Source organism: Tribolium castaneum, chromosome 9 (genome assembly GCF_031307605.1).
Source record: "Tribolium castaneum strain GA2 chromosome 9, icTriCast1.1, whole genome shotgun sequence".
Taxonomy (NCBI): domain Eukaryota; kingdom Metazoa; phylum Arthropoda; class Insecta; order Coleoptera; family Tenebrionidae; genus Tribolium; species Tribolium castaneum.
Genome location: NC_087402.1, coordinates 5,796,966 through 5,811,995, shown reverse-complemented (window position 1 = coordinate 5,811,995; position 15,030 = coordinate 5,796,966). Strand labels below are relative to the sequence as shown.

The 15,030-nt window shown below is 34.2% G+C and overlaps 2 protein-coding genes and 1 pseudogene across 2 annotated transcripts; 2 read left to right on the top strand and 1 right to left on the bottom strand.

Moving 5' to 3' along the window:
• The first annotated feature begins 2,798 nt into the window (after positions 1-2,798).
• Positions 2,799-4,559, top strand: RpS2 (Ribosomal protein S2). The gene is made up of 4 exons (XM_970322.5): positions 2,799-2,893; positions 3,141-3,420; positions 3,610-3,843; positions 4,024-4,559. The coding sequence occupies exons 2-4, from the start codon at positions 3,142-3,144 to the stop codon at positions 4,345-4,347; spliced, it is 837 nt and encodes a 278-aa protein (XP_975415.1). The 5' UTR covers positions 2,799-2,893; position 3,141; the 3' UTR covers positions 4,348-4,559.
• A 520-nt stretch (positions 4,560-5,079) lies between these two features.
• Tip60 (Tat interactive protein 60kDa) lies at positions 5,080-7,152 on the bottom strand. The gene is made up of 6 exons (XM_008193978.2): positions 6,707-7,152; positions 6,594-6,651; positions 6,475-6,543; positions 5,592-6,425; positions 5,379-5,541; positions 5,080-5,317 (listed from the first exon to the last, which is right to left on the bottom strand). Exons 1-6 carry the CDS (start codon positions 6,755-6,757, stop codon positions 5,101-5,103), a joined length of 1,392 nt encoding a protein of 463 aa, XP_008192200.1. The 5' UTR covers positions 6,758-7,152; the 3' UTR covers positions 5,080-5,100.
• On the top strand, positions 6,994-8,416 carry LOC100142297 (leucine-rich repeat-containing protein 58-like; annotated as a pseudogene).
• Positions 8,417-15,030: the final 6,614 nt, after the last annotated feature.

The following is a 15,030-nucleotide window of genomic DNA, read 5'->3' as shown; positions in this document are numbered from 1 at the left end:
TTTACAAAACAAAAAAAAATACAAAATCTTTAATCACAATTCTCATTTTGTTGCCGTGAGGCCGCTTCCTCCCCCTTGCACGTGCCCTGCGCCTCCGCGGTGGCCTTCTTCTTCCACTTCCCTCCACCATAGGGCGCATGCCTCCTCTTCAAGTTGGAGGTTCCGTCCTCCTCCACCTCAAACTCCATATTGAGGTCATCTCTGATAATTTTCAAGAGTGTTGTTCTGGGCAATCCCAACAACTTCGACCTTTCCCTCAGCGATAAATCCGGAGCCTCTTTCAAGGACGCTCTCACGTACGGCACGTGCATAAGCCTTGACAGTGGTCTTCCACATTTTTCCCGATCCTCAACGTTTCCCACACTGAATAATTTCCTCTCCCAGCTCAAGAACGTCGTCCTGTTGGGAGGTGCAGTGTTGAATCTCGCCAAGAAATTGGAGTTAATATCTTTCCATGTTTGGTTATTGTACTCCTTCTCGTGGACCCAAACTGCAGCTACGATCTTCTGCTCGTGAGTGTATCTCGACGAATCGGACGTTTCGGCTTCATCATCACTCATTTTAGGGACAGAGGGTCCGCGATGACATTATTTCAGAACAGCTGTAGATACTACGTTCCAAGTTTATGGATTTTGGTGCGTAGGGGAAATGACGAGACAGAAAATACAGAAGACGCGAAATGCGAAAGACGTGAATTCAGGAAAATAAACATTTACTAAAATTGTGTACGATTATTTATTAAACACCCGCAAACATTTTTTGTCCCCACAAGCTAATTTTTGTGCCATTTTTTGCTCCCCCATATATTTTTTGTGCCATTTTTTGCTCCCCCAGATATTTTTTGTGCCATTTTTTGCTCCCTCGGAAATTTTTTGTGCCATTTTTTGCTCCCCCAAATATTTTTTATGCCATTTTTTGCTCCCTCGGTAATTTTTTGTGCCATTTTTTGCTCCCTTGGAAATTTTTTGTGCCATTTTTTGCTCCCCCAGATATTTTTTGTGCCATTTTTTTGCTCCCCCAAATATTTCTTGTGCCATTTTTTGCTCCCTCGAATTTTTTTTGTGCCATTTTTTGCTCCCTCGGAAATTTTTTGTGCCATTTTTTGCTCCCTCGGAAATTTTTTGTGCCATTTTTTGCTCCCCCAAATATTTTTTATGCCATTTTTTGCTCCCTCGGAAATTTTTTGTGCCATTTTTTGCTCCCTTGGAAATTTTTTGTGCCATTTTTTGCTCCCTTAGATATTTTTTGTGCCATTTTTTGCTCCTTCAGATATTTTTTGTGCGATTTTTTGCTCCCGCATGCTATTTTTTGTGCTATTTTTTGCTCCCGCAAGTTATTTTTTGTGCCTTTTTTTGTGACCTAAATATTTCCACAAAAAATTCAACAAAAAATAATTCGTAAATTTTAAACTTTTGAAATTTTATGTAAATTTTCTCTAATTTTGTTTCAAAAAAAATTTTTTTTGTACCATTTTTTGCTCCCCCAGATATTTTTTGTGCCATTTTTTGCTCTCTTGGAAATTTTTTGTGCCATTTTTTGCTCCCCCAGATATTTTTTGTGCCATTTTTTTCTCCCCCAAATATTTTTTGTGCCATTTTTTGCTCCCTCGAAATTTTTTTGTGCCATTTTTTGCTCCCTCGGAAATTTTTTGTGCCATTTTTTGCTCCCTCGGAAATTTTTTGTGCCATTTTTTGCTCCCCCAAATATTTTTTATGCCATTTTTTGCTCCCTCGGAAATTTTTTGTGACATTTTTTGCTCCCTTGGAAATTTTTTGTGCCATTTTTTGCTCCCTTAGATATTTTTTGTGTCATTTTTTGCTCCTTCAGATATTTTTTGTGCGATTTTTTGCTCCCGCATGCTATTTTTTGTGCTATTTTTTGCTCCCGCAAGTTATTTTTTGTGCCTTTTTTTGTGACCTAAATATTTCCACAAAAAATTCAACAAAAAATAATTCGTAAATTTTAAACTTTTGAAATTTTATGTATATTTTCACTAATTTTGTTTCAAAAAAAATTTTTTTTGTACCATTTTTTGCTCCCCCAAATATTTTTTGTGTCATTTTTTGCTCCCTAGAAAATTTTTTGTGCCATTTTTTGCTCCCTCAGATATTTTTTGTGCCATTTTTTGCTCCTTCAGATATTTTTTGTGCCATTTTTTGCTTCCACATGCTATTTTTTGTGCCATTTTTTGCTCCCGCAAGGGATTTTTTGTGCCTTTTTTTGTGACCTAAATATTTTCACAAAAAATTCAACAAAAAATTATTCGTAAATTTTAAAATTTTGAAATTTTTAAAAACTTCTCTAATTATTGTTTCAAAAAAATTTTTTTTATACCATTTTTTGCTCCCCCAAATATTTTTTATGCCATTTTTTGCTCCCTCGAAAATTTTTTGCGCCATTTTTTGCTCCCCCAAATACTTTTTGTGTCATTTTTTGCTCCTTCAAATATTTTTTGTGCCATTTTTTGCTCCCTCGGAAATTTTTTGTGCCATTTTTTACCACCACAAGTTATTTTTTGTGACTTAAATATTTCCATAAAAAATAAATGGTAAGTTTTAAAATTTTATGAAAATTTTCTGGCTATTTATTATTTTCTGTACTAATGCTAAATTCAAAATTTAAGGATTTAGGGATTTTTTCCAACCACTACACATTACAGGTTTCTGTATTAACAGTAACCTGTTATTACAGGTTACTGCGTATGCTGTTATTACAGGTTACTGCTATTACAGATTTCTGTAATACAGAAATCTGTAATGTACCTTTAATAATAGTAACCTGTAATAACAGCATGCGCATGCGCAGTTGCTACGTATCAAATGGGGACGAATTGAATCGCGAATCCGATTCGTTCTCTTTCGTTCGTTGTCCTTCAACCGAGAAAGAACTAAACGTGAGTAAAGCACATTTTAATTAATTTTTCCCCCCAATTTTATTATTTTCAAGTAACTTTTACTGTTCCAAAATGTAATAAATCCCAATCGAATACAGTTTTAGGCAAAATTTAAATCCAATCATTGAAATAATCGTAAACACGTGCATAACTTGAAGTGCGTTGAGACGCCATTTTACCTACTTCATGAATTTCCGAATATTTCAAGTCTTACAATTTTTTATTGAAATGCTCTCAAACATTGCAGAATGGCGGACGCAGCTCCAGCCGGTGGGCGCGGTGGTTTCCGTGGGGGCCTAGGTGGTGCACGTGGAGGTCGTGGGGGTCCACGCGGTCGTGGCCGCGGCAGAGGCAGAGGCCGCGGCCGTGGTAAGGAAGACCAGAAGGAATGGATTCCTGTGACCAAACTGGGCCGCCTTGTTCGTGACGGAAAAATCCGGTCACTTGAAGAGATCTACCTCTTCTCTCTCCCCATCAAAGAGTACGAAATCATCGACTTCTTCATCGGGCCCTCCCTCAAGGATGAGGTACGTTCTACCACCCCCACTTTGACTTAATATCAGCCACGTGCATATGATGAATAATTTTATTCTTTCGCGGTTTCCACCAGAAGGATTTTATTCTAATGATGGCCAAGAATCCTGATTGCTTTTCCCCACGTTTGTGATTAAATTCTTGCGCGAGTTTGTCGTGACTGGGGTTTTGTTTGGTTACAGGTCTTGAAAATCATGCCAGTACAGAAGCAAACTCGTGCTGGTCAACGTACACGCTTCAAGGCTTTCGTGGCTATTGGTGATAGCAACGGTCATATTGGCTTGGGTGTCAAGTGCAGCAAGGAAGTAGCCACTGCCATTCGAGGGGCGATCATTCTCGCCAAACTGTCCGTCGTTCCTGTACGTCGTGGTTATTGGGGCAACAAAATCGGTAAACCCCACACCGTACCATGCAAGGTAATAACCATGACCATACCAGTATTAAATTTTCTTGTTAAAATGATGAATAACTATTATTCTTTCGCGGTTTCCACCAGAGGGCTTTGCCCTATGATGGCCAGAATATCTGATCAAAACTCTAAAATCGCAGTTTGATTCGTCGTCAAAACTCGTTTATTAACTCTTTGTTATTTTCAGGTCACAGGTAAATGCGGTTCAGTCACTGTGCGTCTGATCCCCGCCCCGCGTGGTACTGGCATTGTGTCTGCACCCGTCCCCAAGAAACTGCTTCAAATGGCCGGTATTGAAGATTGCTACACTTCGGCCCGAGGCTCAACTGGTACTCTTGGCAATTTCGCCAAAGCAACGTACGCTGCTATTGCCAAGACTTATGCTTACTTGACACCAGATTTGTGGAAGGAGATGCCTCTCACCAAAACACCGTATCAAGAGTTTGCCGATTACTTGGCCAAGAACCACCGCCCCGTTTCGGGACAGAGACCAGCTGAAGCTGGCCTGTAAGCCCGTGAAACGTTCCGTTTTCCGTTTTTGTTTGATTTTTTTAATTTGATTTCAAACACCTGCATTCAATGTTTTCATGGGTAGAAAAAATGAAATACGATTGTTGAATAATGGTTCAATAATCCTATTTTAATAATTCTGTCCATGAGTACACTGAAGCATGAAAAATAATAATGGTTTAAAAATAAGAACAATAAACAAGTCTTGTGACATGAGAGTCTTTGATTAACCCACATCCTCTCCCATCAGTATTATAAACAAACCCAAAACAAAATATTACACAATAAAACGTACGAATAAACAACGGAAAACGTTTCATTTTTTTATTAATTGAAGATTAGTTTTGCAATCGCAAGTTCATTGATTTCAAAATTCACAAGGTGATGAAAAACGACTAAAACGTTTGAAAAGTAGTCCACTTTAACTCACACTTCGCTTTAATAAAAATAATTCGACGATTTTCAGAGTAAAATCTGACAATTGCGAAACTAGTGAGTTTCTAAATAAAAAATATGCGTAAACGCAAAAATAATACCACTTTCGACTTAATAATATCTTGGACGTAAAATGTGCCAGTAAATACAAACAAAATGCATTTTCGTAAAAAATGTACTACTGAACCCGGTGTTTTCTCCATGTTTCTCCGTCAAAACACAAGTTCGCAGTGTTACTATTATTAAGTGAGGAGGAACAGTGTGGATTGGCAGAGGAATATGTTAATAAAAGAGAAAATGTAAAAAATCATTTATTGATCTACCACTTGGCGCGTTTGCCCCAATCTTTAGGTGTCCAATGCAGACACTTGGGGTCGATTCGGATAAGTCTACTATCCATGGCTTTTTTGTGACTTTGCATAATTTCCTGATTTAACGTTATAATATACTGGCCTTTGTAATAATTGATTAAGTTTAAGTTTTGTAAAGTTGAGATGACGTCTTCTTTTTTAATACTTGTCAACTCACAAATTTCACTTTAAAGTGAACAAACATTTCACAATTACGAAAAATAAAGAAATAATCAAAAATACTTACTTGATCGTTATTTGTGGCTTCTCGTTATCACCCACTGGCTTCATTGATATTAAGATTTCTAAAATAGCTTGTGCCCAGTAACTCCTATACGAAAGCAAACCCAAATCGGAGAGAGGTTTTTCGGGAGAACCCGTTTTACCTTCGAACTTTGATAATTCATAACCTGAAACAATTCGTGAAATTTCGACAACAAAAATTCGCACTCAAACTCACTAAATTCGATTAGTAATTTTCCGTAACCCTTTCGCTGATACGGAGGCATGGTTAAAATACACGCGACGTTAAAATCTTCCGTTGATTCCTTCTCTTTCGAAAAATAGCCAACAATGTGAAACCCTCTATTATCAAAAATGGTCATTACGTAAAACAAAAACGGGTCCGTGTCGTAATACAGTGTTTTATGATCGAGGAACAGCTTCGCCAACAAACACAAATTCTGGGCGTAGACTTTATTTTTCCGCCCGTCAATTTCAAAAAACGAGACGTTTTCCTTGCGATAAATCTCATTTCCGGGCGGGTGTCTCAAATTACATTTGACCAAGTGGCGTTCTAGACACTTCCTGCTCTTTCGGTACTTGAGGCAAAACTCGCAGATGTATATACAGCTCAAGTTGACCATTTCTTGCGGATATGGCGCAAAATACCACGGCTTTATCCTGTGTTTCCCTAACTCGATCATATCGATGTTCTTCATCCTGGTGACCACATCGTCATGGTGCGACACCATGCTCCCAGACTGCCTCGGCCCTGGGGGCATCTGTGTGGGCCCATCTTGCGAGTCTTCGCTCTCAAGAGACGGCCCTTTTCGTTTCCTATTTATGCGTTTTTGCAACGCTGCTGCTAGGACAGCACTGCCGTTGACAAGTTCGGAGGCAGCTGTCACAGGGCTCGAGGGCCTTGATACCGAACCGATGGCACCACCGCCCCCAATGTGAATTTTTTTCGGAGTTGAGACTCCAGTGTTACTCCCGCCGTCACGTCTCGGGAAGTGGACTTTACGAGTGTCGAGCGATTCTTCGGTCACCCATTCGTCCAAACGCTTGTTAACTAAAACCCAAGTTAGTTCACAAGGAACGAAACGGGTGTCCAATCTTACAATCAACGTAATGGACGTAGTACAATTTCGAGCCTTGCACGTCCTTAATACTGATAATTTCGGCCAAAGCTGCAATTTAAAACATAAAAACGTGCAAAATGTGCCAAAGTGGGGCTTACGCCAGTCGGAAGTGCCGGTCATGTGAACCGGGAGCCTGCATCCTTCCACTAACGAATTCTAAAAGTGAGGTTGTGTCAACATTTTGGTTTTGCAATTTTTAATGAAAATATACCACAGAATCACAAATTGTGCTGTCGTCGATTTCCTCCATTTCCACTTTCATCGATTCTGCTTGTTTTTCACAATTTCGGGGGGAAAAATTGTAATTATTGCCGAACAAACCTCACCACCACAACTACCGCAAAAAACATAATGCGCAATATCCATAACGATTTTTTTCCATTGCATAATTGTTATCCAAAATAATGTTTTGATGCGACTTATCTGTATATGCACATTCGGCGAACCGAAACAATACACACAAGTGTCTACTATTTAATAAATTATCATTATCTAGTCATGGGCGTAGGGTGTTGCTCGGGGGTTTCCCCCGAAACCAGCACACTCGATAAAATCACACAATTCCATTCTCAGACTCATTGTTAAATTAACGCCTCACCAAGCTTTGTTCACAAATTGGTGATAACACGTTTGACCTTAGCTTCGCTTGAACGCAGCGTTCTCCTAATCGCAGCCCACAGTTCAAACGGAGTTTCGCCTATTTGCTCTTGGATTCGCAACAACTCGAAGAAAATTTGGACGAACTAGGCAAGGACTGTGCAAAACGAGAAGACATAGAGTCGATTATTTTGCACCACAACCAACTCACAACGCTCCCCAAAAACTTGTCAAAAGTCACAAACGTCCAAGTCCTCCATATCAGCAACAACGGCCTTATGACCTTACCTGATGTTTTCGAGTACTGGCATTTAACAACACTGGTTGCGAAAAATAATCGCTTCAGTAACGAATCCCTCCCGAAAAGTTTCGCTGAGAGTGCGAGCATGCAGGAGTTAAACCTGAGCGGGAATGTTTTCGAACAGTTCCCGAACAACTGTTTGAGTTTACTAATTTAAAGTACCTGTACCTAAGAGGGAATAAAATTAAAACAATACCGAAAAACATAAAGAAATTAAACTGGTAAGTGGGGACGATTAAAACGACCACACGTGATAATGATTGCAGCCTTCAAATCTTGTCGATGGGTGGCAATCAATTAGTGGAAGTTCCTTCAACTCTAGGCCAACTGAAGCAACTGCAGGCTTTGGTGCTTTGCGATAACTTAATCGAGAGTTTGCCGTCAAATATCGCCAATTTGCACAACTTGAAGTCGCTCCAGTTGCACAAAAACAAATTGCGCACTTTGCCGCCTGAAATAATCGCGCTGAAAAATTTGACTGAGGTAACAAATAAATCACCTTTATGTAAAAATAAAATTCGTTCGTCACAGCTGAGTCTCCGTGATAACCCCCTTGTTGTCCGTTTTGTGAGCAACATAACACATAACACGGCTAGTCTGAAAGAATTGTCGGCTCGTGTGATAAAACTTTTCGCACCAAAATTTCACATTGCCAGTTTCTGTTTAAATAAAAATATGCATTTTTATTTTTCCATTGACTGCATGCGAAACTTTTATAATTTTAGACGTTTATAGGCAAATACATTTGTCATAATTAATTTTTCTAGATCAATGCTGTTCTATTTTGAATAATTCTGTGTATGAATGTTACTAAATTTGACGGATTTTGACAGTGAATATTTCTGGTAATGACCTGTTTTAGACTTGTGTGACGTCACATCCGTGACGTGTCCCGAGGTTAGGTGTGCGGCGCAGGCGGCGAGAGCGCTTCAGTCGACAGCGAGCAGCGGCACGGGTCAGATCGGGAGCGGGACCGGGAGGCGGGGCGAAGCGAAGCGAGGTGAGGTGAGGCGGTTTATTTAAATTATTGTGTATTGTGCCGTTTCGTTCAATTTATTCAGTTTGTTACTTGCCGTTGTCGCGAACGGACGTATGTTCAAGCAAATCTAAATTTTCCGGTTTATATTTTAAATTCGGTGACTAGTGATCGCGTTTGAGTGACACATTTTAAATTCAGTAACTATAAGTAAAATCAAAGCACTCAAATAATTTATCGTCGCGTACTGATTTTGTCGTTAATTTCAATCGATGAAAATAAAGTCACTTGCTCTAAATTTAATGCAAATAAACATTTTTTTTTGGTTTCATTTTTATTAATATTTCTTTTAATGCTACAAACGGTAGCCAACGTGGAAGCGATACCCAGGTACGTCCATTTTATTTTTGTGTCGTATTTGTTTATTTCACAAACCAATAATTCCTTAAAATTTAATTGCAATTACAATGTTGTGTACACCGGCTCTAAATGCGGTGTTGAAAAGTCATAAATTGAGTGACACGTTTTAAATTCAGTAACTATAAATAAAATCAAACACTCAAATAATTTATCGTCGCGTACTGATTTTGTCGTTAATTTCAATTGATCAAAGTAAAGTCACTTGCTCTAAATTTAATGCAAACATTTTTTTTTCGTTTCATTTTTATTATTATTTTTTTTTAATGCTACAAACGGTAGCCAACGTGGAAGCGATACGCAGGTACGTCCATTTTATTTTTGTGTCGTATTTGTTTATTTCACAAACCAATAATTCCTTAAAATTTAATTGCAATTACAATGTTGTGTACACCGGCTCTAAATGCGGTGTTGAAAAGTCATAAATTGAGTGACACGTTTTAAATTCAGTAACTATAAATAAAATCAAACACTCAAATAATTTATTGCCACGTAATAATTTTGTTTTTAATTTCAATTAATGAAAGTGGCTCGCTCAAAATTTAATGCAAATAAACATTTTTTTTGGTTTCATATTTATTATTATTTTTTTTTAATGCTACAAACGGTAGCCAACGTGGAAGCGATACGCAGGTACGTCCATTTTATTTTTGTGTCGTATTTGTTTATTTCACAAACCAATAATTCCTTAAAATTTAATTGCAATTACAATGTTGTTTTCTAAATGCGGTGTTGAAAAGTCATAAATTGAGTGACACGTTTTAAATTCAGTAACTATAAATAAAATCAAACACTCAAATAATTTATTGCCACGTAATAATTTTGTTTTTAATTTCAATTAATGAAAGTGGCTCGCTCAAAATTTAATGCAAATAAACATTTTTTTTGGTTTCATATTTATTATTATTTTTTTTTAATGCTACAAACGGTAGCCAACGTGGAAGCGATACGCAGGTACGTCCATTTTATTTTTGTGTCGTATTTGTTTATTTCACAAACCAATAATTCCTTAAAATTTAATTGCAATTACAATGTTGTTTTCTAAATGCGGTGTTGAAAAGTCATAAATTGAGTGACACGTTTTAAATTCAGTAACTATAAATAAAATCAAACACTCAAATAATTTATTGCCACGTAATAATTTTGTTTTTAATTTCAATTAATGAATGTGGCTCGCTCAAAATTTAATGCAAATAAACATTTTTTTTGGTTTCATATTTATTATTATTTTTTTTTAATGCTACAAACGGTAGCCAACGTGGAAGCGATACGCAGGTACGTCCATTTTATTTTTGTGTCGTATTTGTTTATTTCACAAACCAATAATTCCTTAAAATTTAATTGCAATTACAATGTTGTTTTCTAAATGCGGTGTTGAAAAGTCATAAATTGAGTGACACGTTTTAAATTCAGTAACTATAAATAAAATCAAACACTCAAATAATTTATTGCCACGTAATAATTTTGTTTTTAATTTCAATTAATGAAAGTGGCTCGCTCAAAATTTAATGCAAATAAACATTTTTTTTGGTTTCATATTTATTATTATTTTTTTTTAATGCTACAAACGGTAGCCAACGTGGAAGCGATACGCAGGTACGTCCATTTTATTTTTGTGTCGTATTTGTTTATTTCACAAACCAATAATTCCTTAAAATTTAATTGCAATTACAATGTTGTTTTCTAAATGCGGTGTTGAAAAGTCATAAATTGAGTGACACGTTTTAAATTCAGTAACTATAAATAAAATCAAACACTCAAATAATTTATCGTCGCGTACTGATTTGGTCGTTAATTTCAATTGATGAAAGTAAAGTCACTTGCTCTAAATTTAATGCAAACATTTTTTTTTTTGGTTTCATTTTTATTATTATTTTTTTTTAATGCTACAAACGGTAGCCAACGTGGAAGCGATACGCAGGTACGTCCATTTTATTTTTGTGTCGTATTTGTTTATTTCATAAACCAATAATTCCTTAAAATTTAATTGCAATTACAATGTTGTTTTCTAAATGCGGTGTTGAAAAGTCATAAATTGAGTGACACGTTTTAAATTCAGTAACTATAAATAAAATCAAACACTCAAATAATTTATCGTCGCGTACTGATTTGGTCGTTAATTTCAATTGATCAAAGTAAAGTCACTTGCTCTAAATTTAATGCAAACATTTTTTTTTTTTGGTTTCATTTTTATTATTATTTTTTTTAATGCTACAAACGGTAGCCAACGTGGAAGCGATACGCAGGTACGTCCATTTTATTTTTGTGTCGTATTTGTTTATTTCATAAACCAATAATTCCTTAAAATTTAATTGCAATTACAATGTTGTTTTCTAAATGCGGTGTTGAAAAGTCATAAATTGAGTGACACGTTTTAAATTCAGTAACTATAAATAAAATCAAACACTCAAATAATTTATTGCCACGTAATAATTTTGTTTTTAATTTCAATTAATGAAAGTGGCTCGCTCAAAATTTAATGCAAATAAACATTTTTTTTGGTTTCATATTTATTATTATTTTTTTTTAATGCTACAAACGGTAGCCAACGTGGAAGCGATACGCAGGTACGTCCATTTTATTTTTGTGTCGTATTTGTTTATTTCACAAACCAATAATTCCTTAAAATTTAATTGCAATTACAATGTTGTGTACACCGGCTCTAAATGCGGTGTTGAAAAGTCATAAATTGAGTGACACGTTTTAAATTCAGTAACTATAAATAAAATCAAACACTCAAATAATTTATCGTCGCGTACTGATTTTGTCGTTAATTTCAATTGATCAAAGTAAAGTCACTTGCTCTAAATTTAATGCAAACATTTTTTTTTCGTTTCATTTTTATTATTATTTTTTTTTAATGCTACAAACGGTAGCCAACGTGGAAGCGATACGCAGGTACGTCCATTTTATTTTTGTGTCGTATTTGTTTATTTCACAAACCAATAATTCCTTAAAATTTAATTGCAATTACAATGTTGTGTACACCGGCTCTAAATGCGGTGTTGAAAAGTCATAAATTGAGTGACACGTTTTAAATTCAGTAACTATAAATAAAATCAAACACTCAAATAATTTATTGCCACGTAATAATTTTGTTTTTAATTTCAATTAATGAAAGTGGCTCGCTCAAAATTTAATGCAAATAAACATTTTTTTTGGTTTCATATTTATTATTATTTTTTTTTAATGCTACAAACGGTAGCCAACGTGGAAGCGATACGCAGGTACGTCCATTTTATTTTTGTGTCGTATTTGTTTATTTCACAAACCAATAATTCCTTAAAATTTAATTGCAATTACAATGTTGTTTTCTAAATGCGGTGTTGAAAAGTCATAAATTGAGTGACACGTTTTAAATTCAGTAACTATAAATAAAATCAAACACTCAAATAATTTATTGCCACGTAATAATTTTGTTTTTAATTTCAATTAATGAAAGTGGCTCGCTCAAAATTTAATGCAAATAAACATTTTTTTTGGTTTCATATTTATTATTATTTTTTTTTAATGCTACAAACGGTAGCCAACGTGGAAGCGATACGCAGGTACGTCCATTTTATTTTTGTGTCGTATTTGTTTATTTCACAAACCAATAATTCCTTAAAATTTAATTGCAATTACAATGTTGTTTTCTAAATGCGGTGTTGAAAAGTCATAAATTGAGTGACACGTTTTAAATTCAGTAACTATAAATAAAATCAAACACTCAAATAATTTATTGCCACGTAATAATTTTGTTTTTAATTTCAATTAATGAATGTGGCTCGCTCAAAATTTAATGCAAATAAACATTTTTTTTGGTTTCATATTTATTATTATTTTTTTTTAATGCTACAAACGGTAGCCAACGTGGAAGCGATACGCAGGTACGTCCATTTTATTTTTGTGTCGTATTTGTTTATTTCACAAACCAATAATTCCTTAAAATTTAATTGCAATTACAATGTTGTTTTCTAAATGCGGTGTTGAAAAGTCATAAATTGAGTGACACGTTTTAAATTCAGTAACTATAAATAAAATCAAACACTCAAATAATTTATTGCCACGTAATAATTTTGTTTTTAATTTCAATTAATGAAAGTGGCTCGCTCAAAATTTAATGCAAATAAACATTTTTTTTGGTTTCATATTTATTATTATTTTTTTTTAATGCTACAAACGGTAGCCAACGTGGAAGCGATACGCAGGTACGTCCATTTTATTTTTGTGTCGTATTTGTTTATTTCACAAACCAATAATTCCTTAAAATTTAATTGCAATTACAATGTTGTTTTCTAAATGCGGTGTTGAAAAGTCATAAATTGAGTGACACGTTTTAAATTCAGTAACTATAAATAAAATCAAACACTCAAATAATTTATCGTCGCGTACTGATTTGGTCGTTAATTTCAATTGATGAAAGTAAAGTCACTTGCTCTAAATTTAATGCAAACATTTTTTTTTTTGGTTTCATTTTTATTATTATTTTTTTTTAATGCTACAAACGGTAGCCAACGTGGAAGCGATACCCAGGTACGTCCATTTTATTTTTGTGTCGTATTTGTTTATTTCATAAACCAATAATTCCTTAAAATTTAATTGCAATTACAATGTTGTTTTCTAAATGCGGTGTTGAAAAGTCATAAATTGAGTGACACGTTTTAAATTCAGTAACTATAAATAAAATCAAACACTCAAATAATTTATCGTCGCGTACTGATTTGGTCGTTAATTTCAATTGATCAAAGTAAAGTCACTTGCTCTAAATTTAATGCAAACATTTTTTTTTTTTGGTTTCATTTTTATTATTATTTTTTTTAATGCTACAAACGGTAGCCAACGTGGAAGCGATACGCAGGTACGTCCATTTTATTTTTGTGTCGTATTTGTTTATTTCATAAACCAATAATTCCTTAAAATTTAATTGCAATTACAATGTTGTTTTCTAAATGCGGTGTTGAAAAGTCATAAATTGAGTGACACGTTTTAAATTCAGTAACTATAAATAAAATCAAACACTCAAATAATTTATTGCCACGTAATAATTTTGTTTTTAATTTCAATTAATGAAAGTGGCTCGCTCAAAATTTAATGCAAATAAACATTTTTTTTGGTTTCATATTTATTATTATTTTTTTTTAATGCTACAAACGGTAGCCAACGTGGAAGCGATACGCAGGTACGTCCATTTTATTTTTGTGTCGTATTTGTTTATTTCACAAACCAATAATTCCTTAAAATTTAATTGCAATTACAATGTTGTTTTCTAAATGCGGTGTTGAAAAGTCATAAATTGAGTGACACGTTTTAAATTCAGTAACTATAAATAAAATCAAACACTCAAATAATTTATCGTCGCGTACTGATTTGGTCGTTAATTTCAATTGATCAAAGTAAAGTCACTTGCTCTAAATTTAATGCAAACATTTTTTTTTTTGGTTTCATTTTTATTATTATTTTTTTTTAATGCTACAAACGGTAGCCAACGTGGAAGCGATACCCAGGTACGTCCATTTTATTTTTGTGTCGTATTTGTTTATTTCATAAACCAATAATTCCTTAAAATTTAATTGCAATTACAATGTTGTGTACACCGGCTCTTAATGCGGTGTTGAAAAGTCATAAATTGAGTGACACGTTTTAAATTCAGTAACTATAAATAAAATCAAACACTCAAATAATTTATCGTCGCGTACTGATTTTGTCGTTAATTTCAATTGATGAAAGTAAAGTCACTTGCTCTAAATTTAATGCAAACATTTTTTTTTTGGTTTCATTTTTATTATTTTTTTTTAATGCTACAAACGGTAGCCAACGTGGAAGCGATATAAAGGTAGGTGTATTTTATTGCTGTGTCGTATTTACTTATTTCACAAACCAATAATTTCATAAAACTTAAATGCAATTAAAATCTTTAAATGCGGTGTTGAAAAGTGATATTTTGAGTGACACATTTTAAATACAGTAACTATAAATAAAATAAAAGACTAAAATAATTTACTGCCACGTAATTTTGTCTTTAATTTCAATGAATGAAAGTGGCTTGCTCAAAATTTAATGCAAATAAACATTTTTTTGGTTTCATTTTTATTATTATTTTTTTAATGCTACAAACGGTAGCCAACGTGGAAGCGATATGAAGGTAAGTGCATTTATTTACTGAGGTATTGAATTTGATTTGAATTTGAATTGCCACAAATTGAAAGGTATTGTGAATTTTTTATTTTGTTTAATATTGACAAACGTTGCTTGTTGTAACTTT